Source organism: Lagenorhynchus albirostris, chromosome 21, assembly GCF_949774975.1.
Source record: "Lagenorhynchus albirostris chromosome 21, mLagAlb1.1, whole genome shotgun sequence".
Classification (NCBI taxonomy): domain Eukaryota; kingdom Metazoa; phylum Chordata; class Mammalia; order Artiodactyla; family Delphinidae; genus Lagenorhynchus; species Lagenorhynchus albirostris.
Window position 1 is genome coordinate 24,738,407 of NC_083115.1, and position 24,369 is coordinate 24,762,775.

At 52.5% G+C, this 24,369-nt stretch overlaps 2 protein-coding genes across 2 annotated transcripts in view; one reads left to right on the forward strand and one right to left on the reverse strand.

Moving 5' to 3' along the window:
* On the reverse strand, window positions 1–8,424 carry LOC132512814 (basic proline-rich protein-like). The gene is made up of 5 exons (XM_060136735.1): window positions 7,095–8,424; window positions 6,466–6,623; window positions 896–986; window positions 520–752; window positions 1–72 (listed from the first exon to the last, which is right to left on the reverse strand). The coding sequence occupies exons 1-5, from the start codon at window positions 8,422–8,424 to the stop codon at window positions 1–3; spliced, it is 1,884 nt and encodes a 627-aa protein (XP_059992718.1).
* KBTBD11 (kelch repeat and BTB domain containing 11) overlaps window positions 7,182–24,369 on the forward strand; it is a 25,287-nt gene continuing 8,099 nt past the window's right edge. The window contains exon 1 of the mRNA XM_060136503.1: window positions 7,182–7,243. The gene's annotated coding sequence lies outside the window, so the exon portion shown is untranslated. The remainder of the gene's footprint in view (window positions 7,244–24,369) is intronic.

Here is a 24,369-nt window from a genome sequence, read left to right on the forward strand (position 1 = left end):
TCATGAGGGCGGGCCCGTGATGGGATTTGTGTCCTTAGAGGAAGAGGACGACACCCGGAGTGTGCTGGCTGCCTGCCGAGTGAGGACACAGGGAGAGGGTGCCGTCCAGACCTCCAGACCTCCAGGACCCTGGTCCTGGCCACCAGGACCGTGAGAAAGGACGAAGAGAAACAGTCGTATTTCACCACAGCCCGAGCCGACAAAGACAGGGCGTGATATAAATATGCAGCTACAAACACGGTTTAAAAAGTGTTGTCCGGGCTTCCCTGGTGGCGCAGTGGTTGGGAGTCCGCCTGCCGATACAGGGGATGCGGGTTCGTGCCCCGGTCTGGGAGGATCCCACATGCCGCAGAGCGGCTGGGCCCGTGAGCCATGGCCGCTGAGCCTGCGCGTCCGGAGACTGTGCTCTGCAGCAGGAGAGGCCACAACAGTGAGAGGCCCGCGTACCGCACAAAAGAAAAAAAAAAAGTGTTGTCCACGCAGCACCTGTGTGCTGGGAGCTGGGTTTGCAGAGGAGACCTTGGTGGGGGGACGGACCCGGAACCAGATAGCTTTGGGCCGGCGCACCAGCGCAGCACTGAAGCTCTGAACAGAGGTGTGGGCACAGAGCGGGTGGGAAGCCCCCAGAAGCGGCTTCACCGAGGGGGCAGGCCTTGAGCAGAGCTGGGAGAAGGGTAGCTGGGCCCTGGGGTGGTGGTCCCGCTGGGAGAAGTGGTGACTGCAGAAGGGCCATGAGGCCTGGGAGATGCTCCCTGGGGGTGGAGGACGGGGGGTGGGGATGAGGGCGAGGCAGGCCCTTCTCCCCCACCTCCACCACCCCCCCCCGAGATTAATTCTCTTTTCTGTATTGAAAGTTCAGATAAACAAGGAGTTTATCTGATGGCTTCGAAAGCACCTGACAGGGCCTTGCTGGAAGCGTGCAGAGGCACGTACAGGATTACGGGGGGTTTCCAGGAAGAACAGGCCAGGCTGGGTGGCACTGTCACCTTCGGGGCGGCAGGAAAGGGTGGCCTTTATCTGTTTATCCAGGATGGTGAGCGGAGGAGCCGTCCCGCATCCCCTCCCACCAACCGAGTCCTCTGCCCTTGTAGCCTCAGACCTCGAGGCCACAGGACCCCCGGGGTAGGGGGGAGACACAGCAGGAGATGGGCCAGGGCCTCTGAGGTCTGGGGGAGCCCCAGCCCAGCCGGCCCTCCCTTCTCTCTGCCGCCTGGACCTTCTGCTGCAGAACAAACCGCTGGGTGGAGGTGGGGTGGCAGAGGGGAGGTGGCTGCTGGGACACACTCCTGGCGCCCGCAACTGTCCCCGGTCGGGGGGGCCCATCCTTCCCCCGCAAGAGCTGCCGGCCTGCTTCCCAGGAGGCTGAGAGCAGAAGCTGGGGGCCTGAGGGAAGCAGCAACTAATCCGTGTCCAGCACTCTTGTAAACACATCAAGGGCGTCCCCACCTCCTGGAAGAAGGCCTGGGGGTTTCAAAGAGAGAGGCCCTACAAGTTTGATGTTAGCGGTTTTTCAAAAGTGTTTTCCTGGCGCCCATTTGAATCCCAGATCAGCAGGAGAGAGAGGCCCGCCTGGCCGGCTGTTAGATTTCCACGTAGATTTATTGGAAGTAGTTTAGAGCCCATTTTCAAACATTTTAACCACCAACCCCCAACTAATTTTTCATTGCTTAATTCCACAATAAGACATTGTTTGGAAAGACAGGGAAATACCCACCCTGTGTGCTGCGGTCTTAGCAGGGGCGTGAAAGAGCGTCAGCTTCCCAGGGACAATTGCCCGCTCGCCATCACCAGGAGTCCTTGGAGCTGGCCTGCTAAGGCGGCATGTGGCCCACTGCCCGTGTGCCGACCCCCTGCCAGGACGAAAACTGAAAGCAGTGTGTGGAAACGTGGACAGCAGTGGGACAGAATGATTGTGTGTCTAACTGAACACTAAGAACATGGCTTTGCATTTTGCATGTCATTTAAGACATTTTCTTTTTCTAGCAATTCATTTTTACCGTATTTTGGAAAGGTCAGTCTATAATAGATTGAAAACAGAAAAAAAAATAACTGATTCATTACAACAGACAGTTTGAAAAGCAGTGCTTATGTAGAGAAGACACAAAACCTCTGTATTAGTTTCCCAAGGCTGCTGGAACAAAGCACCCCAAACAGGGGCTAAGACAACAGAAATGTATCCTCTCCCAGCCTGGGGCAGAAGTCTGGGGTCAAGGTGTCACAGGGCTACGCTCCCTCTGAAGGTCCAGGGGAGGGTCCTGCCTGCCTCTTCCAGGGGCTGGCGTTCGCTGGCATCCTTGGTGTCCCTGATCCCTTGGTTGTGGCCACACCACTCAGATCTGTCTTAGGCTTCACGCGGCTTCCCTCTGCGTGTGTCCGTTGTGTGCCTGAATCGCCTCTTTTTATAAGAACACCGGTCCTATTGAATCAGGACCCACCGTAAGGACGTCATTTTAACTTGGCTCCCTTCAGAAAGTCTCCATCTGCAAATAAGCTCACGTTCTGAGGTCCTGGGGGTTAGGACTCCAACATTATTTTTTTGGGGGGAGAGGGACACAGTTCACCTGTAAGAACCTTTAAATTGGGGTTAACCAGAATGTACTATCAGGTAGCGGTGCTTATTTAGTTTATACTTTGAAGGATTTACCAGTTAGGCCTTTACTATGTAAAGATGACTTGAAAAATTAAAACTGTTCTGCAGTCACTGTATTGTCAGCGGGGTGCTCAGTAACACAGTGCATACCTTCTGATTTGGATTTCTGTCCTGTGTAACCTTGCAGGTCATCAAAGCCATCACTCATATTCCTTACTAGCTGACAGCAATGTGATTGAGAACAGAATTATTTGACGACAAGACCTACCCAGGTTCTGGGGACCCCCTTTCCGGCATAACAGCGACGGCCCGAGTCCTGGGGTCCTCCAGCCCCACCGGCATGAGCACCAGGTTTGCAGGCTGTGCTGGCCCCTTGGCCGGAGCCTCTTTTGTCCCACTCTGTCTCCTACTAGAGTTACGGGCAAGCATCATGACATTCCTGTGTGGAAACTTCCTCCAGGCTCACTGTCTGAAGTAGGAATCTTGAACCCAATGACATCTAGGGCAAGACTCCTCTCAAGATGCATATGCAGCACCCCTCCCCCCAAGGGCAGTGTAAGCTCGCAGGTTCACCTTTAACTCACAGCACAAAGCATCTTTGGGCTCGGGGCGGAAGTCCGTGTGGTAAAAGGAAGCAACAGGGTGCACTGGGACACCAATTTTATTTTTAACGCACGGATTCCTGGTACAAGGAGGATGGTTCTCGTGCTCATAAGCCTTCTGGATTTGCTCTCTGAAGCGTGGAGTCATTCATTCATTTGGAAGGACAGTGTTTCACTGTGAATATAAGCAAGGGCTTCGGGGTTGGGCTGGAATTCCTGCGCCACCTCACACAGAATGGAAGAGTTACATTACACCCTTTGAGAGTTAAATCTCAGCTGTCAAATGGGAGGAGGCCCCTCCTCCTGGGGTCCTGCGTGTGCGTGTGTGTGCGCGTGTGTGTGTGTGTGTGTGTCTACACCTAGTACTTTGCAGAACTCTGCCTACACTTACCTATAGATACACTATATAGAGACTTCTGTGAAGTCATATTTAATTGCAGATAACTTGTTCTAACGTTATAAATGCATACCTTGAAAATACTTTAAAATAACTAGCAAATTTTTGTTACTTTTCCAAAAGAAGACTTACTAGGATCGATACTAATAAACTTATTGGCCATTTAATGATGGTAATATTGACTCATTGACGAGAATTTGTCACCTCCTGGTAGCTTGCAGTCTGCTGAGGAAAAGTGCGTGCAGGACCACCTGACGTAGTCCACACAGACCGCGGTGCAGCGCAATAGAGAGTGGCGCTCAGCCCAACGAGGCCTCACTGGACCGCTGATTCGGCAGTGACTGAGGATGACTTCGCCCCATCACAGTGCTGGCCATTGCATGAGGCTAAAGAGACAGGCCTCTGTTGTCCTGTTCCAATCAGGGTTACTAAGGCATTAGCTTGGACCAGGGACTGTGTATGATATGAAATGTTTGCGCTGACACGACCGGTGCACGGTCCCATCTACGTCCACCGTTGGCAGTCTGGAGTCCGTGATGTTCCAGAGAGCTGGGCAGCATCCTCTATTCTGAGCACAGGGTTCTCAGGCACCGGCTTATAAGATACTTGGAAACACTCAGACATGAGAAAAAGAGCTTCCAATATTTCAGAAGTAGCTTACGAAAGGATGCAGACGCACCCAGAGTTCATCAGAGCTGAAGAGAGTAGTCAGGCTGGGCTTGGGTGAATATAGGGGGGCACTGGGGGGACGAGGGATTTCCTTTTGTACAAAATGGATAGAATGAACCAGGGAATGCGGTTTCCACGACAACACACAGATATTCTAATTAATTTTTCATGCCAAGAGACTCAAAGTGCTTTGTAGCAGTTGGATCAATTCCTGACAGCTACTGGAATTTAATTGCTTTTTTTTTTTTCCTTTTGGAAGGCTGAGTGGGGTGGTGCATGAACTCTTATGAGCCGTTAACACTTTGGGGAAATGATCTGTTATCTGGCACTAGCACACGGAGGAAAACACCATCCAGGGTCCTAACGGGGCTCGGAACAAGCAGCTGTGACTTACCAGCCATCCCCCTTGTGCGCACGATGCAAACTCTATGGGGGACACAACTGGGGAGGTAAAAATATTTGCTGGAGGTCACCCAGGGGGGCAGTGACAGAAGCAACACACCCAGGGGGGCAGTGACAGAAGCGACAAGTGTGAGCGGTGCTCCCCCAAGATTAACACCCGAGGCACGAAGTGCACTGTGCCCGTCGTCTCGGTCTGTCCCGTGGGGAGGGCAGCCATACCACCACTTTACACAGAAGGACAGTGGGCACAGTGTCTTGTCCAAAATGCACAGGACTTGGAGTGGTGAAATTGTTGTTGGAAATCCAGCCGGCCGAATTCCAAAGGTTTGCTCTCTCCACTGCTCCAGGCAGCTTCCAAATGTGGTTCAGAGTCCCCCGAACCTGGAACCCGGGTGCCCAGACTCTGCGTTCAGGGGCCTGTAAACCGTCACGCTCAGGATGATTCCATGAGCTTCGGTTCTAATTTTTGGGCACAGTTTTGCGTGGTGATACGTTTGCATGCTTCAAGTCTACCGTGCACGAGCAGGCTCTCCCTGAGCTGTGGAGGATTTAAACAGTAAAATAGTTTTCTTGAAATACTCTTGAAATGGATGTTTTTTTAAAAATATTTAAGATAGCTAGTCCTTCTTCTTGGCATTTTTATACCCCAGCTTCAATTTCAGGAAATCTACAGGTCCCTGGCATTTGAATGAACTCCTAATTAAATGTCATGTTCCTCAGCAATTTCCATTGACCATATTGGGGCCAGAGGGCAGTTTTAAAAATAAAACACCTAAAGTCTGAAAATAAATGGGGTTCCCCACACTCCTCTACTAGATGGTGCAGAGGTTGCATGGATGTTTTAAGTTAATTCATTTATTTTTTCATTCCTTCAATAAATACTTATTGAGAACTTAGTATATGCCAAGCATTGTAAAATCCAGTGGGAAGAGAAGTTAAATATGACTTATTAGCAGATCGCTGGAAGCTGGCAGAGTGGTGGAGAGGGTAGACCAGGACCTCTGTGGGGACAGCACCTGTGACTGGGGAAAGCTGGGTGGTCACTGAAGGCTTATCCACAAAGGTGGGCGGGGAGGCCAGATGAAGCCCTGATGCTGTGGGCCAGCACAATGTATCTCTTGAAAAGATGGCACGGGTGCTGCGGAAATGCATTTAAACTCCCCTCCAGACATCTTTAAATCATGGTGTAGGGTAGGCTAGTTACATGCGGTCTCCATGTAAAAAGGTAAACAGAGGTGCATTGAAAATAGCCCAGTCGATTCTAAAATATTTCTGACATACAATGGGTAAAATAAAAATGGCACATGATGGGAACTATTTCAGCCTCCAAAAGGTCTGTTTCCGCTAGAGTTAACTGATATTTTTATTTCATTTTATTTATTTATTTGGCCACCCAGCATGTGGGATCTTCATTCCCCCATCAGGGATGGAACCCATGTCCTCTGCATTGGAAGGGCGGAGTCTTAACCACTGGACTGCCAGGGAAGTCCCTAACTGATCATTTAAAAAAGTTATTTCCCGATAGTTTGCTCAGTTTCTGCTTCCTTTAACCCAAATCTTGATGTATTCTACTTAGCAAGTAAACAAATATGTTTTTTAAGGACGTTCTCAGGGTATTAACTCTGGTACTGAAAACCGAAGGGCCCATAACATTTAACTGGCAGAGACTGTTGAAGGCAAAATTTTTAAAAAGAAAAAGAAGTAAAGGCTCAGCCTCTCTGTGCCTATGGAAATTTAATCACTTTTTCACGAAACCTTTAAAAATAGCATTTACCATCAGGGGTCCAGTCTTAACTGGAGCTGACCCGGCAGGAAGCAGCTGTGCGCAGGAACAGAAAGCAGCCCAGGTCGGAGGGCACTTCGTCCCTCTCCGCTGTCAGGTCTTTGGGGATCTTGCTCCTTATCGTGGCTCGAGGTTCGGGCGGTCCCTCGTCGTCCTGCGCCCCGATCCCGCTGCAGGGACCTGGAGCTGGTGGGGGCCACGTCTCCAGATACAAGAACAAGTTTCAGCGCTTCCTCTACTTGGGTGTTCTGAATGTTTTCCTTTTTGTTCTGGAGTCTGTAAGGATGTAGGCAGTTTTCTTAACCACTAAATATTTCAACAATGCATCGTCCCTAATTTTCCAAATCATAAACACTAAATTACATTATTTCATGGTTTTTTTGGGGGGGGCGGGGGCTAGGACACAAAAGAGAGCTGGCAAAGCCTAGAGCGCTGGCGGTAACCTGTTCCTCGCTCCTTGTTGGGGCGTTGCTGGATTAAAGCTCAGCATCTACGAGGTGCCACAGGGTCCAGCGCGCAGCCCGCGCCCCTCCCGTGCGCGCACGGATGCGCCTGCGGTGGGCGCCGCTCCCCCGCCTCGAGCCGGGTGTCCGCGGGACCTCCCTGCGCCTGGAAAGGGTTAAGCGAGCGGAGGGCGCGGGGCGGGCTGACCTGGACTCGGGGCCGCGCCGGCGCGCTCCAGTCCGGAGCCTGCGCGCCCTGCCGGGGGCTGCGGCCACCCTCCCGCCCACGTCCCCGCGTCCCCGCCTCGGCGCGCTGCTCGGAGCGGCGGGGCTCCAGGCGCGGCCTCCACGGACGCGGTGAGTGTCGGGCCCGCTGCCGCCAAGGCAGGCCAGGGGCGCAGGGGGCACTCGTCGGGCCGGGCCTGGCCGCGCGGGAAGATGCTCGGGAACCCGCGGGCGCTCGCACAGGTGCGCGGAAGGCGGCCGCCCCGCCCGCGGGCGTTCTCACAGGTGCGCGGGAAGAGCCCCGCGCATGCGCGTCGGAGACCCTGGCGAGGGTTCCGGGTCCTGGGCTTGGGTGGGCGCCGGGGTGGAGGGCGAGGCGCAGAGCTGAGAGGTAGGGGTGGGCCCCGAAGGGGGGGAGGCAGCGGCGAGACGCCCCAGGAGGCGGAGGATAAGCGGGTGGGGGTCCCGGGGTGGGCGCTGGTCGGGACGGGGGTGGCCGCCGGGGCGGGGGCGGGGGCCGGCGTGGGGCGGGGGCCGGGGGTGTCCCCGCCCGCGGCGGGGGTGTGGGGAACGGGGTGGGCGGACCTCCGTCCCGCTCCCGGGCGCCGCGTGGAGGAGGGGGCCGCGGCGCGGGGACTTCCTAGGGCGCTCCTGCCGGAAGCGGGTGACGGCCAGTCCCCGCGCTGTGCCCGCGGTGACCGCCTCCGAGGACCCAGCCCCGGGGGGGGCGGCGTGGCCACTGTCCTTTCCGCCGCCAGTCGCGCCTCCGCGCGCCCAGCCCAGCGGAGCCAACCCGGGGGCGGAGCGGCCCGGAGCCCAGCGGGGAGGAGCCGCACCCCGCGTCCGCGCCCCGCTGCCCAGGCTGAGCGCTCCTTGGGCAGGCGGCCCGGGCTCGCGGCCACGCTGTAGGATGGCGGGCCCGGCCGCTTCCCCCTTCCGAGGGGTGTTTGGGCTCGGTGCCGGGCTGCCCGGGCCCTGCCTCGCGGACGGTCGTGGCCGGGCCGCGCTGCCTCTGGAGCGTCCATCCCGCGGGGCACAGGAAGCGGGTGGGAGGTCCCTCCCGGACCTGGTTCCCGGGGGAGGGGAGGAAGATGCGGAGGCGCCTCTCGCTCTCTCCTCCGATGCCCACCGGCCGAGACCCCCGCGACCCCCAGGGTCCGCTGCTTATGCTGCCGGGATTGCTGAGGGCTCGTGGGGTGCTGGGGGCTGGTGCACAGCGCGTGCTTTCTTTTCACGGAGCCTTTGCCCCACTGACCGACCAGACGGCCCACCAGCAGTGCTTGTTGCTCAGGTTTGAACGTGCCTGACAGCATGATGGCGCGGGGGCGAGGGGGTACGAAAAGGAGCAACATTTAAATAAAGACTGCGTGGAACCGGCTGACGCGGCCGGCGGGGAGGTTACATGCATTGCCGCAGCAGGCCTCCCATCCCCGACCCGCGCTCGTGCTGGGGGACCCCAGCCTCCCTCGGGGGGCTGCGCCTGTAACGTTAAAGAAGGAAGGTTTTAAAAAATTCTACCGCTTCTTCGGTTCCTACAGAACCACATCCTTTGTCTCCACCCACCCTCACATCTGTTCTAAGGGAAAGAAAAAGAACAAATCAATGTAATAAGCTTTATTTCGCTCAAAGCACTGAAGGCGCTTTACGGTCAGGTTTTTAAGCCCCTGCGCTGCCCGCAGTGGAGGGGCCAGTTCACTCTGTGCCTGGCCTGTTGTCACCTTCCTCCAGTCCCCATCTACCAACAGTTGCGCAGCCTCTAATTAGGACCCTTAATGGACGCCGATGTTGCCCTTTAGCCTTTTATCCCCAGCTAATGGGGTCCTATTAGAATCCTCCCCCCTCCCCACCCATGAAACACAGAAGGAAGCCCTCCATCGCACTCAGATTTGCCCAGGGACAGCCCAGGGAATGCGCGCTTCTGGTAACTGGCATTACAACTCTCCCTTTGGGGCCTAACACAGCAAAACTTTAAAGAAAGAAAGTCTTTCCAGCGTTTAATGTCAATTGCACAGGCAGTGCTGATAAAATAATCAGAACACAATGAAAATAGCTCAAAGATTTTGCTTACAGGATTTAAGGCAGTCTTGGGCTTGGGAGGAGGGGAGAGAACAGTTAAGTGTCCATCCTAGATCGGGACTGAGCTGTTGGGGCAGCCTGGCTTCGTGTGGTCATCTTGCTGTCCTAGTGTCTGGGCGTTCCTTAGGGCGGGCCCTCCTTCACCTGCAGAGGACTTTGCCTGCTGCTGGCTCCAGCCCTGGCAGAACAGAAGGATCTGGAACCTCATCTCTGAACATCTTTCCTGGCAGTCGCCAGTGCTTGATTTCATTTCCATATGTTCTGATACAAGTAGCCACGTTGTCAGCGGGAAGGCAGGAGGCCTCTTTTTAGTCCACTTTTGTCCCTGTACTGAAACTGGGGGCCCTCTGTGCTGTGGGACCTCCATCTGGGATCCTATTTCAGTTTTTTTCTAAACGCCGACAGCATAAATTGTCCATAATCATAGCTCTGCAGTGAAGCTGGAATTACTTAGGCAGCTGTAATGCCCCTCGGAGGACAGATGTGGGGTTGGCCTTAGAGGTGCCCTGAGAGGCCGTCAGTGTGCAGACCAGAAACCAGCCCCGTCATTTTGCACATCTTCCCCTGGTGACTCAGGACAAATCTGCTTTTCTCAGGAGTTCAAGGGATTAGTGTCTCCCCTGTGGCCTTGATTTCAGTTTTTTCTCTTGGATTTATTGTAATTATGCTGAAAGTATAGTGTTGGCACCTGCACCTCTTTGGGACATAGTTAACAATGAGCAATGACCTTTGGAATACAGCAGAAGCTTCCAGGAGTTTGCCTTTTACCAACAACCCAACTCCTGCCAGAACGAATATTAAACAGTGCCGTGGAAATTGAAGCCATTGCAAGTCTTCTGCAATATTTGACCAATTAAAAGCCAGTTTTTTCTTTCACAAACATTTATCGACTGTCTACCCCAGGTCAGGCACAGTTCTAGGTACTGGGAATGCCATGGCATCTAAAACAGGCACAGGTCCTCACCCCCCCCCCCCCCCGCGGCTTAGGCTCCAATAAGGTGAAAGGCATTAAAAATATAATCATGTTAATTCATGTGTAATAACAAGTAGACAAGTGGCCTAAATGAAAGGAATAAACCCCTATGAAAGCATCTGATGAAGGGGTTTTGAGTTGGGGTCTGAAGGATGATGAGGCCTGGCAAAGGAGGACGGCAGGGGACGGCCCAGGGGAGATGGTGCTCAGAGGGGCCTGGCGCAGCAGAGAACGGAAGGAAGGCCAGGAGGGGCCCCTAGGCCATGTCATAGATTTGTAACTTAATATAATTTTGATTCCTAATTAATTGTGGCATTTCCTCTATGTAAATTGACGGAGCTTTGCTCTCTAGGCCTTGATGGAGTAGGACGTGTGTTAATTTTACAGAACTGAGATGTACTGAATCACAAAGGGATCCCCATTCCGTGGGATGTTGTGGACAGAACGTCTTGTAAGCTGATAACCACTGTGCTGCTGTTGGATGCTGTTAGCACCGTTTTCTGGAAAGTCTTAGTCATGAGGACCTTGGTACAGATGCCAAGTCTGCTGCCTTTGTCTGAGCCACCTGTCACCTCCTGCTCCCACTGCAGTGGTTCCAGGTGGGCTTCACACAGCTGCCCTTCCCCCTTGATCGGTTCCTCTTACAGTCGTCAGGGTGGTCATTTAAAGACACAAATACTATGATGTTGGACGGCCAGTAGCTTCCCAGTGCCGTGGGCTGTAGTCCACAACACGGGTGACAGGACGCTCATTCCAGTTGGCGTGGTTGTCTGATGACCAACCCCACGAGCTTAGTGCCTGCCGTGGACTAAATGTCGGTCTTCTCCAAATTCACATGTTGAACCTTAATCCCCTGGTGATGGTATTAGGAAGGGGGGGCTTTGGGAGGTGATGAGGCATGAGGGTGGAACCCCATGATGGGATCAGTGCCCTCATAACACAGACTCCCGAGAGCTCCCTCTCCCCTTCCCCCACGTGAGGACCCAGGGAGAAGATGCTGTCTGTGAACCAGGAAGCAAGTCTTACCAGACACTGCGGAGAGGGAACTGTTTGTTCCAAGTCTACTGATGCCGAATATTAATCCCATCTAAAAATACCTTCACAGCAACGTCTAGGCTGGTACTTGACCAAACACCTGGGTCCTATGGCCCAACCAGGCTGACGCATAAAAGTAACCATGGCAACTGTCCTGTTCAGACGGGAGTGGAGGCGCACGGTGACCTGTGGCCCGTGACGGCCCTGCAGTGCAGTCGGGCACCCGCTGGCGGGGTTCCTGTTCCTGGGGGTGGCTCTCCAGTGCTCTTGGCGCTGCTTTGTGGATTCTAGGTTCTGCCCTCCGAGTCATCCTTCTTGTTTCCTGAGAAATGCCTGGTGTTCGCAGCTCAGTGGTTTTCTCAGCCTCTTCCCTGGTTTCTCTTTGTGCTGATCTGTTCCGTTTACTCCAAGTTGGCAGTGTCTCTTCCCGTACAATTATCTTAAACACATTGTGGGTTTTCTCTGGATATGTTGGGATTCAAGCCACCAGACAAAAGCTCCGTCCACAGATCCACATAAGTCCTTTCTCTACCTTGGACCTCCAGGGCCTGTGTCTAGTGTCCCCTCAGGTATTTATGAGGTCTTAACAGGGCATCTGATGGTGCCACCTGGATCGGTCTTTGCTCTGAGGCCCCATCTTAATTTGACAGTGTCGCAAGGGCTGGGAAAGAGAAGAGCTTTATCTTCCATCCCAGTGGGGCCTGGTTCCTTTATATTTGCTCCAAATCGCACTTGAAAACGGAACCCTTCCTTCTTCCGCTCTCCTCTCTCATCTCATCAGGTCACAGAGACAGAGCTCAGTAGGGTGACCCGGGCCCTGCCTGGAAGTCTCCTCCAGTGTCATCCAGCCCACCCAGCGCATCCTCCGTCTCCAGCATCGTGTGGCCACGGTGCTGCTGAGCCCTGCCCTCCAGAGCCCTGTCCAGGAACCCCATCCACCTGTCCTCGGAGCCCCGCTAGCAACTGCTTCGGAGCCCAGAGGCATCTGCCCACTGGCTGCCTGCTGCCCAGCTGGGACCGCTGAGCTTGCCGCGGGTTCCTGCTCTGGTGGCAGCACCGTCCAGGCGGGTGCATAACGGACCAGTCCAAACATACTGGCTCAAAACAACGGAGTTGACTTGGCTTATAAACCTGCCGTCTGGTGGGGAAGCTCAAATGAATTATCTGGAGGCGGACACGCACATCTGCAGCCCGGCTGGGAGCACGAGGGCAGCGGGGCTGGACCCGGCGCCCAGCACAGTGTCTCCGTGGCCTCTCGCTGTGCTCCCTCCAGCCGGGCATCTGGTGTCCCCGGACTTCTTACACGTTGGCACCGGGCATCCGAGTTCTGGGTCCTAAGAGAGGAATCTGTATTATTGCTGTTTTCAGCACAGCCTCACCTCACCATCATCACCAGTGTTTAGGATCCAGAGACCAGGGCACACAGGCAGACATCCGGGGAGCCATTGTCCCCCGTGAGAAGAGCGTGCGGGTGGGCTGGATCGAGGTCACCTTGGAAAGGATGGGCTGCGTCCTGCACTCCCCAGCACCCCTGCCCTCTAGCTCCTTCCTCCTGGCTGGCCAGTGGCCAGGGGGCTGTGGCGGCTCCTCGGGGCCTGTGCTGCCCACCCTGCAGCTCTGTGTGTGGCCCTCAGCCCGCCCTCCCATGAGGCCCAGGTGCCTGGATGTCGAGGTCTGTGTCTCCCAAAGGCCGGGCACTTTCTGGGCTCTGAGTGTAGGGGACCTTGTGTGAGGGGAGAAGTCTCACCCTCCCTGGTCCTTTGGTTAGTGGAGTCAAGTCACCGGGGTGACACAGGGAATAGAAACATGATGGGCAGTAGATCCAGTCCTCAGCTTATGTCAGCTCTGCTGCGTATTGATCCCGTCAGTCTGCACGAGGCTCTCACCTGTGCCAACTCCTGTCTTTTGAGTGCATGGAAATCACTGTTTGATTGAGTAGGAAATAAGACTAAGTACTTTTATCCATGTAGATAATCATCTTGATGTAGAAGTCAAGATATAAAAAAAAATTGTCTTCATTTCTTTTATGTCAAACAGACAGCACCTTGATTCCTTTCTTGTGCAACCGTTCTTACTACTTATTGTAAAGGGTTTGATATTTTGAGGAGAAACATTGAGATGGAAGACGTAGGCCCAGTTATGTGCCAAATGAGGTGGAATACCTGCGTGAAACTTTGAAATGAAGTGTAGGCACCTGCCGCCTTTTGGTCAGCATTACAGGCTCTGAGAAGACTTTTACGCTTTTGCACAAGGGCTTTTAATCCAGCTGACCTCTTGTGGCTTCGACGTGGCCCAGGTGTGTGTGTGGGGTGGCCTCGGGGCCTGGTCACTCAGGCTGTGAACTCGGGGGCACTTGTCGCTGCTGTGGAGTCCCAGCAGCCCCGGGACGAGGTGCACAGGCGGCCGGATCTTCCCAGGTCCTTCTGTCTGGTCGTTTCACCAGCGAAGACAAAGAAACACTGGAGCTCTCAGCTCTGTGACGTCAACCCCAGAAACTGCGCCTTCTTCACCGTCATGGGATTTGTAGAAATTATGAAAATCACTGGGTCTTAGACTTGTTCTCAGTGTGTTTAGGTTTCTGGAGTTGAGATAGTGCAGGGAGTGAAGCTGGCAGGGGTCCTGGGGTGTGGCTTCTAATTTAGCACAGCACTTAAGAGCTGTGTGCCCCTGGGCAAGTGGCTTACCCTCTCTGGTCTCTGTTTCTTCCTGTGTGTGTGAAACACAGGGAAGGGCTGGACCAGGTGCTCTGCCATCTCTCAACTGCAACGTTCCCAGTTTGGGGAAGGATTCTGGGACTGGTAAAACCCTTGGCAATTCTGAGATACAGCACGTCTTCAGTGTCAACATTTTTTTTCTTCAAACCTACAACCTAAATCAGGCCGGGGATTTAACGAAATGGATCCTTCATTTCATAGTTCTGTGCCTAAAAGCCTGGACATTATAAGAAAGCTTTCATTTGACCGTATTTTTCTACCAAGTATTCTTTCTTGGGGCCCAACCAAAACTTGAGTCATTTTATTTTATGCACACACTGGTGCACACACATACATGTGCACACAGAGATGTAACTGTACACATACGCACGTACACATTCTTGTATATGTATACACATCTATAGAGAGATGTGTATATACATATAATTTTTATGATTCTAAAAATATACATATTCATTATAGACAATTTGAAGATACCAAGAGTTATGAAAAAAAGTCACTCATAATTCTCACTATCAACATGCCTTTTAAACCTTTTGGTATTATTCTCATTGTTTTTTTTCCCCTGTTGTGTGTGTGTGTTGGGCGGGGTGTTTAAAATTTTTTAAATTTATTTTTTATTGAAGTATAGTTGATTTACAATGTTGTGTTAGTTTCAGGTATACAGCAAAGTGATTCAGTTACACATACATATATATATATATTCTTTTTCAGATTCTGTTCCCTTATAGGTTATTACAAGATGTTGAGTATAGTTCCCTATGCTATACAGTAGGTCCTTGTCGTTTATCTATTTTATACATAGTAGTGTGTATATGTCAATCCCAAACTCCTAATTTATCCCTCCACCAAGAGTGGGGTTTCTACTGGCTACATACTGACTACATGTACTGAATATAGTGCAATTTGCCGGTCGTATTCCTTGATGACCGTCCATTGTTTTCCTAGTAAGACGGCTCTGAACAGTAGCCTTGTCCTCAAGCCTCTGGCGGCCTCTGATTGTCCACAGCGGCGGCGCTTTGGTCCCAGTTGCTGGACGTCGTGATGTTCTGGACGAGGCTGGGTTTTGTTGAGGGGTCAGGCCGTCTCCTGTCGCCTGAGGGCTGTGGGCCAGGAGCAGAGCAGAGCCGCCCGCACGGCTTCTGGAAGGTCATAGGCTTGTGGGTGAAGGTGGGTTGGTGTTGCAGCTTGATGCTGTCCTGTCCTCAGGCTCTGAAAGGGCCCGTTCTGGTGTCTGTGGAAGATTCTCTAAAACCTGCAGCCCTTTCCGGAGCCTGGTCACCAAGGGCTGGACTGTGAGGGACAGAGCTGCCTGCCAGAGACCCCCAAAGAGAAGGAAGCCAGCCGGATGCATGGCCAGAGGGGGCCCGGCCTCCAGAAGGAGCATCGGTTGTGTGGCCTGGGGCCCCCGGGTGAGGTGCTGACGCGGCGGAGCCCACGTCTCCTGGTGAGGATGCTCTGAGCGGGTGCTCCGGGTGGGGGGCAGCTGTGCTGTGACCAGGAATGCAGACACCGTCCCCCACCCCCGCTGTGCCGCTTTACAGCTGCCTTTTGCACTCGGGGAGCGGCCGCCTCCTCGTGGAATTCCGGACCCGGATGGACAGACAGACTGTGGTAAGATGCTGTCTGGGGGCGGGGGAGGCATGTCGGTGCTAGCGTCACACGCAGGAGTCACAGCCTCAGAGTTTTGCTTTTTTTTTAAGATTTCATTTTTGGATGTGGACCATTTTTCAAATATTTGTTGAATTTGTTACAATGTTGCTTCTGTTGTATGTTTTGGTAACCACTGGACCGCCCGCCCGCCTGCGAAGCCCCCCAGAGTCTTCACATGCCTGACCTACTGTGGCATTTGCCAGGGTGGAGCGCCGTTTTCCAAAATACTCATCTTTCTGAGACTGAAGTGACCTCTCTCACCCTGAACCCACTGCAGCCATTCACCCCAAAGCCACATTTTAGGGGGAAAATGCCATAAAAATCAAGATGTTGGCAACCTTCATCTGTAAACTCTTTTGAGTCAGATGTTAAAAGAGTTTGCAAAGGCAGCAGGCTAATAACATCGTTTCCTCGGATTCAATCTCAAGATAATTTAAATATTTCGTCTTTGCATCCACTCATTCCTGGCTGTGTCAGGACTGGCCTGATAGGAGTGGCCTCTCTTGAGGCTCACGTGGGTGAACTCACACTCATCAGAACATCTGTCTTGATTTCTGCTTCAGAAACAGGTGAGCTAGCATCTCATCAGCCTTCTTGTCCCACTGAGCCACCCTCGTCGCTTTGAGGACAGAGACCACGTGTTGAATTCGGGTCAGTTCCTCTCCCTGTAATCTCCCCGCCATGCTGCTCCTCCGGACATCCAGGCAGCAGGTGGTTCTGCTTGGCTGTGGTTTCCATGCGAGGCTCAGGCCCTTTCCCAGGGCCCGCTGAGCCGGAGGGGGGATGTACTAGGTCAACAGCACCGTTTCTGAGAAGCCTGAGGACACAGGTGCAGCAGGAGGGCAAGGCAGGGACTCTGTCATTACATCTTAACTAAAGCAAAGCAGGACGGACCACAGAGAGAGGGGCTTCTATCTTGCTTTCCATTTACACCACTAATGGTAAATAAACAAGTGAGATAAATAGGAGAGAAATCTGGGTTCTAACCGGCCAGTAATAGGCGTGTGATTTCGGACAAGTCTCTCTGTTATCAAACCAAGAGCTTAGAGCTTTAAAAATGATAAAATGTGAGTTTTTATTTAACTTTCCCATATTTCCATTTGACTGGAACTTTAAACATAGGAATACCTACTCCAGCACTAAGAATACAGTGACTTAGGGATCTTCTTAGCTAGTGAATGACTTTACTTAATTGTGCTACAGATCGTGTGGCTTCCATGAGGGTCAGTAGCAGGCCAGATTGACTATTTAATTGATAAGTACTGATTAAACATATGGAAAAACTTTTTTTTTTTTGCGGTACGCGGGCCTCTCACTGCTGCGGCCTCTCCCGTTGCGGAGCACAGGCTCCGGACGCGCAGGCTCAGCGGCCATGGCTCACGGGCCCAGCCGCTCCGCGGCATGTGGGATCTTCCCGGACCGGGGCACGAACCCGTGTCCCCCGCATCGGCAGGCGGACTCTCAACCACTGCGCCACCAGGGAAGCCCTGGAAAAACATTTTTAAGTGGTAAATTATAAAATACTCAAACACTGTAAACAATGCAATAAAAATATTCATGTATCCCCGTGAGACAATACACGTTCTCGTCTTGCAGTTTATGCTTTGAATCTTCAGGAAGCCAAGTGATACAGAGCAGGTGGACAGCCCTCCCTTCCCTTCCTGCTCAGAAGTAACCACTGCACCGGAATTCACACCTGTCCTTTCCACACTTCCACGAATGACATATAGTATTTTTTTCACGTTTAAATGTATGTAAATTATACTGTATCTTTCTGCAAATGGCAGACCTTGAAAAATTCAAAATTATGTTTCTGAAATTTATGCACCTTGATACATGTAGATTTAGTTCATCCATCCTAATGTGTGTGGTGGTTTGGGCAGTGATAGAAAATCAGTCTAAAAGTAGTTCAATCAGTCTTTTTGTACAAAAGGACACAGCGCTCTTTCTAAAACACAAGAGTGATCATATTCACTTCTTTGAAGCCATCAGAGGATTCCCGTTGTCATTAAGATGCCAGGGCGCCACGGAGGGGCCCAGTCCCCTGACCCTGGGGCTCCTGGCTGCACCCAGCCTGTTCAGCTTCTGGAACTGGTCAAGCTTGTTTCCACTGCAAGGTGTCTGTTCTCTCTTCCACCCGACCTGTGTTTGTCTCCCTCTTGCTCTCAGAGGAGTCTTACCTGATCCCAAGTAGAAATCAGGTCTGTCCATCACTACTTCCCGGATCCTTGTTTATATTTCCTGCTGTGGTTTGTACTTCCTCTAGAATTCGTGTAGTAGTGGCTTATTTATGTTCGTCTTCTTCCCTGCGCTGGGAGCTCCCTGGGGCCTCGGCCAAGTCTGTTTGGTTCCTGCTACTTCCTAGGACCCAGGGCACCTCCTGGAACACTGTAGGTGTTCAGCATACATCCACTCAGTGAATGAGCAAATGACTGCATATTGTTAATTATTTCTCAGCGTTGGTGGGACTTGAACAGATTGAAGACTTGGGGAAAGTGTGGGTTGGTTTGACCCAGGCAGTCTCACTTCTGGCTCTAGCTTTGCATCACTGCTGGGACGTTCACCTCTCACTTCAGGGGACTCGCACAATAGACTTATTTTAAAAGAGTTAAGGTTGCCCAAATATTGCTCAGAATTGGGTCTCAGAGCTAGAGGTTTCCAGGGAGGATTGCAATCCAGGTGCCTCTTTGCAGAGTCTCTGTGATTCTGTGTGTGATCTCAGTGTTCACACCCTGCGCTTGTCAACAACTCCGGAACCTCGAGCCACAAGCAAAGGCAGGTGCTTCTCTTGCAGAATATTCGGGGTTTGCTCCCTGATGGCACGTCCGGAACCTAGGGCACAATTTGCACTCAAGTAACTTAGAGCCCCCCTTTTGAGTGAATGCACAGGTTTACCCTCATCCATTTTCCTTTCAGTTCTTCAGGGTCTTGGCTTCAGGGAGCGCAGGGCTGCGTCATAGCCGGGACTGAGGTGGGGCCCGTCTGTGTGATGTCACGTTAGGTGGCGGCTGAAGACACATGCTTCCGTGAGCGCGGCAGCGATGCCCCCATGCCCCCTGCTTTAAAGCGTGGTGACTTCAGGTGCGTTACTACATCACCAGCGAAGGGCTGTCTTGTGAGTCGTGAAGCTCTAACGCTGCTTGCGTCTCTTGAATTAACAATAAAGACCCATGATCTGTTGAAGGAAGGAGAAGAGTGAAGCTATTCAGCAGATTTTCACGACCCAGTGGTCCCGCTGGATTCAGGTCAATTTCATCTCTCTGCCCTGGGCTTCATCTTCCCGCAGATGGCTTGTCCTGGGTAATGGCTAAGGGCACAGAGACACTCACAGTTGCCACCAAACTTCTGAAACTCCCGAGCAGTGGGAAGTGGGGCCTGTGAACCCACGTGGCCGCCGACTTAGTGAACGGGTGCAAGCCACAGGCATCTTTTCTGAGGCCTCATGTAAAATGCCCCAGAGACGGGGAAAGAGGGGAAAAGTGCTCTCTGGTTTTGGTCTGCTGCTAACTTCGTTTGGTCTTTTGAGACGAGTAACGTAGTGTTTCCGGGCCTCCAGCATTTTCTCGTGTCCGGAATCAAGATCATGGCAATTCCTCTACCCGTCCTCATATGTGGAACATGAGGACAAAATGGAAAATTGCTGCGAGGGCTGGGAGCTGCTCTGGGTACAGGCTGCAGGGCTGTGCGCTCCATCCTGGTGGGGCTTTTCCGTGAGCTGGGACCGGCGTTGTCCGGGTTGGCACCTCACGGTGCGTGGTTACCAGGAGCTGGAGCCTGTGCGGGGCAAAGCTCTTTACAGACGTCCGTCTAAACCCCGCGGAGACCCAGCAAGGTGGCTTCTTGTTTACAGTCAGAGTTATTTCAGTTTCCAGGGACACGAATCCCACTCATGTTCGCTGAAGCCAGAAACAGACTTATTAGCTCGCAGACATCACAAGCCCTGGCTGGGGGTGACTCGCCCAGGGCACTGTCTCCTCTCTTTCTAGGTTTTGCTCTGTGTCGGCTTCACTTTCTTCTCCCGAGGACAAGCTTTCCCTTGATTTCAGCTCCCTGACCCACCCACCTGGTCGAAGCCTTTCTCCTGCATCACCCTTCAGCGGGAGGACCTGGCCTGGGGCCGTGCTCTCGGGACCAGGTGCTGGGAAGGTGGGGCGTGGGCTGGGCTGGAGCAACCCTGTGACTTAATCCCACTACCCTTTATGACTGTGGAGCCAGTGTATATTCGTTTCAGGAAATATAGAAACTGGGCATAGCTAGATAGAAGACAGTAAGAACCTGTCTCTGATCCAACGTCCACAAACACCAGTCCCTTTTGAAGAACCTTTTCTTTGTGAGCTCTGTATCATGTTTCACTGGTAAGGCATAAATACATACATACATACATTGTACGTAGTGCAAGAACTTGCTATAATAGGGATTTTTATCTGAATGTTTTCAGAGCTGTTTTTTCTAGGTTCTCTGGTTAACATTTATTCACTCACCATCCATCAGGCCTTTTCTGGGGGCCCTGGCAGAGCCCATCCCTGTGCCAAGTTTAGAACGATTAATGCACCTCCCTGTCGTGAATCCACATTCTCATGGAGAAGGATGACACACGTGCACATGAGGTGCTGAAATACGACATTCTGTGCAAACATGGACTGCACGGTTGCTGACCTGGGAAGTGAGGAAGGTAGTGTCTGTGACAGCAGGTCCCTGGGGGCCTGGGAATGAGCAAGAATTCTGGCTCAAAGGAGGAGAGGTGGCTCTGGGTGGCAGGGACTGTGCGGGCAGAGACCCTGAGGTGGGAACGCATATGCAGATGTACCTACACGGGGGTTACGTGCACAGATACACCCGTGTAGGGTTTACACACAGACACACCTGCATGGGGTTTACGTGCACAGACACACCCACGCAGGCTTTACCGGGGCGCGGCAGCAGTTCTGTGCTTGTGCGAAGGATGGAGAGGACTCCTGGGCAGAGGAGGGAGAGATGAGGGTGGCGGAGGCTTGGGAACAGATGGCTCAATGCCTCATTTACCAGCCTAAGGAGTTGGGACTTTGAGAATAGCTATTACGTAAAAGCTTCTCTTTAGGAAATTCTCTAATTTTACTTCCTCCAGTGAAGCCCTGCCGGAAGATTCAGCCGCCGTTACCCCCTAAATCAGGCCCACGCAGACAGCGCCGGCAGGAGCCCATCCCCGCCACGACCTGCCCTGTGTCTCTATCTGCTTTACTGTCAGAGCTGGGGGCGTCCTGAGTCACCAGAATTCTGCTCCCAGGATGCGCTGGGCAGGGGACCAGACATGGGAGTGTCTCGTAGGCGTCCACCAGCCCAGCGCACGTGCTGCAAAGTCGAGTGCTTCACGCTCAGAACTGTTGACAGAATGGCGCAGAGCATTGGGCCCAGTGCTTGGTGGCATGGGCGCTGAGGCCGGACAGCGGGTCCCCGTCTGGCTCTGCCACCTACTAAGTGCGGGGCTGATTAATTGTATGGTGACATCGGTTCACATCTCATTTCCTCTTCGGTAAAATGGGGCTAAAAACTACGACCCCACAGAAGGGTGGCTTGCGAGGGTCGCGTATGTCCCAGTGATGTAACACACGTGACAGCAGTCCCTGTAAAATAGAATAGGCGTGAGCTGTTTCATGATTACTCGCGCATTCAGGTTATGTTACAGCCCGTTGAGTCTTAGAAATGTCCTTCATGAAGAGCAGATTAAAAATGAGAGGTTGTAATCTGGCAGAAAAGACTCTGATTAACGTCACCAGACCTGCTGAAGGACGTCACTTCCCCTCTTAATTATTCAACACACCAGGCTGCTCACCAGCCCCGCCCATCCCCAAACCTCATGGAACATACGGCCTACACCCGGCTTGGGGGGTCCTCTCATCCAGGTGGTGGGTGTCTCCTCGGCCGAAGCGTGTACAGAGCCTTGCACACAGGGACCTGGGCCCTGCGCCCTCCGCGTCTCCCAAGACCACACGGCACCCGGCTTTTAGCAGCCAGACGGCCAAGCTCCCAGGACGACTGAGGAATGAAAACCTATTTTGTGAATGATGCTGCCTTGTGGCAGCGTTGGACTCCGTGTTCCAGGCACGCCGCTATGATGGCCTTGCTAGGGCCAGACCACGCACTGTGACGAGTGCAGAGAACGTGGGAATCAGGGCTGGGGTGAAGGTCACTGGCTGCCCTCCCCACCCCCACCGAGGCATCCGCTCCCACCCACCTGCATCCCTGCGCACCCAGAACCGCCACCTCATTTTAATTGGGCCCAAGGAAGAAGGAACCAGCAATATCTGTAGGAACAGCTGAAGGGAATCAACACATTCTATTATCAAACAGGTATCCTGACATTCCCTGCAAGTTTCTAAGATTCGATGATGTTTCTTCTGTTTGTGGTTTTCTTTGTGAAGTAACCCCAGGAGTTATTGGCTGTTCACTATGTGAACAGGGTCACGCTGGTGTGTGGGAAGCAGGCGGCGGGCAGGGCACAAGTGGTGGTTCCAGGACTCTGGCGTGTGGCTGGACACACGGATGAGATACGTGTCGGGCGTGACTTGGAGAACACCGAGGAGGAATCGGCTACAACAATAGGTGCTACAGACATTTAGATAAACTTCCTAAGTCTGTTCATTAATATTTAAAAAAACTGACTAATTATTTGAAACGGAGAGTCTCTTTAGCAACCTATATTATTCTAATGAAGCATATTTAATTTTAAATAACCTGATATCCACCTTAAGCACAAAAATAATGTCCACATTTGGGAAATCATAGACAATCTTCTTTAAGAAATTCATATTGGGCTTCCCTGGTGGCGCAGTGGTTAAGAATCCGCCTGCCGATGCAGGGGACACGGGTTCGAGCCCTGGTCTGGGAAGATCCCACATGCCGCGGAGCAACTAAGTCTGTGCGCCACAACTACTGAGCCCACGTGCCACAACTACTAGAGCCCGTGCTCCACAACAAGAGAAGCCACCACAATGAGAAGCCTGCACATCACAATGAAGAGTAGTCCCCCGCTCGCCGCAACTAGAGAAAGCCCGCGCACAGCAATGGAGACCCAGTGCAGCCAAAAATAAACAAATAAAAATAAATAAATTTATTTAAAAAAATCAAATTGAGAGTGAAGAAATTCACGGAGAGACTAAAAAATTCTGTTTAGATATTTACAATGTGGAGAAGAAATGTATAGCCTTCAGGGAGAAATGCTACCTAAGTTATATTTAAAGCAGACTTGTTCCTGTTAAAATATTTTCTCACTACAGTCAGGAGGGAGCCTGTTACCACACCCCACACCTCCACCGACAGATCCCCTCCCGTCGCTACATGGGGCGAAGGTGCTGCCGTTCATCTGACTGTAACAGACCCCAGAAGCAGTGCTCAGGGAAGAAATCCTTCCCGATGCCTCAGTCGGGCGGGGAGTTGCAGTTATTTTGCCGTCACCAGGGTGGGTGCCGGCGCAGAGTCCTCCAGGAGCCCCTTAGGGGGACTCTGATGCTGGAGCCAACTGCAACATGGGGGGACGTCCCCTTGCAAATCCCGGACCTCCAATCTGACCCTAAGTGTCTTGGCAGACTTGCAGTGCTCAGAGGACATACACAAAATGGGCTGGCTTCTTCCCATCCATTTTAAGGCCAAATCACAGTAATGGGCCATGCTGGGGAAAAAAGATATAGCTCCGAATGCGGACTTTCTTTAACATCGTTTGAAAAAGGAAGTGGCCCCTCTGCTTAATTTCCTCATTTCTCCTGTGGAAGCTGACCCTCTACCCTGCCAGGCGGGCGGGGGCCAGGACCTGTCATGCTGCAGAAGCTTCCTTCAGAAAGTGGACCTGCTGGGTGGCCTCCCAGCTCTTGGGATCCAGCATCACTGCTGCCTGCGTCGCAGTGACAGATGGTCTTCTGTCTCACCTGACAACACTCAGGTGTTCGGCATCACCTTGGCTGGGGGGGTGAACAGGGACTCCTGACCTGGTCACGGGGCAGAGAGCCAGCTGAGTGGGTGAGCAGCCGTCACACTTTGGATGGGATTACATGGCTGTGCTCAGGTCTCGGACCACCCCCGGCTCTGCCAGCCTGGTCTGCGATCCATGCCAGGGGCGCACAGGGAGCTGGCAAGGACGTGCCTGCTTGGACCACTGACCACCTGGGTCATATTTGTGTCATTGTGGACATGCAGCTCCTGCTTCTTGTGGCTACGACAAAATGTCTACTTAGCCTGATTCTTTCAGGCTTTAAACGGATTCTGTAGAGCTTTGAAAACCTAAGAATTGCAAACTTAGGTTTTTCAGTGTGTCCTATTCCCTGCCTTTCTTTTGAGTCTGTGATGACTTCCACGAAGAGGACTCTCAGAGGTTGGGCTTCTGCACGTCCCGATGAGAGTCAAGCCAGAGAAAGAACCAGGAAGTGCTGAAACCCTTCTCCTGGCCAAGAAAAGAAAGAAAAAAGTAGTTAGTTTTCTGAGGTCCAAGGTCTTCTGCATCATACAGAGAAAGTGTGAAAAGAATGAAGTAAATAAGAGAGCCAGTTCTCTGATTTTATTTCAGACATTGACGTTTATATGTATATTTGGGAAAGATATGTATATGTCTTCCTTTTTATCTGACTTTCCCTTGAATGACTCAGCTGACTAAGACAGCACCTCTGGCGTTTGGGAAGAGGCCAGAAGCTTTGCTTATAAAATCTGTGCAGGTTTCCAGTTTGTCATCACATTCCGGTCGCTGTGGGCCAGAGTGCATTTCCATCTCAGTGGACGCAGGACCTCCCCAGCAGCATCACGGGCTGGGGCACAGCTGAGTAAACACGTGGCACCTCCGTGAC

Coding starts and splice junctions, on each gene's coding strand:
- LOC132512814 (XM_060136735.1), bottom strand. CDS start 8,424: ATGCTGTCAGGCACGTTCAAACCTGAGCAACAAGCACTGCTGGTGGGC. Junction 987..6,465: donor GCACAGCTGCTTCCTGCCGG/GTCAGCTCCAGT, acceptor GCCGCCCCGAAG/GTGACAGTGCCACCCAGCCT. Junction 73..519: donor GGGTCCGTCCCCCCACCAAG/GTCTCCTCTGCA, acceptor CTCACTCGGCAG/GCAGCCAGCACACTCCGGGT.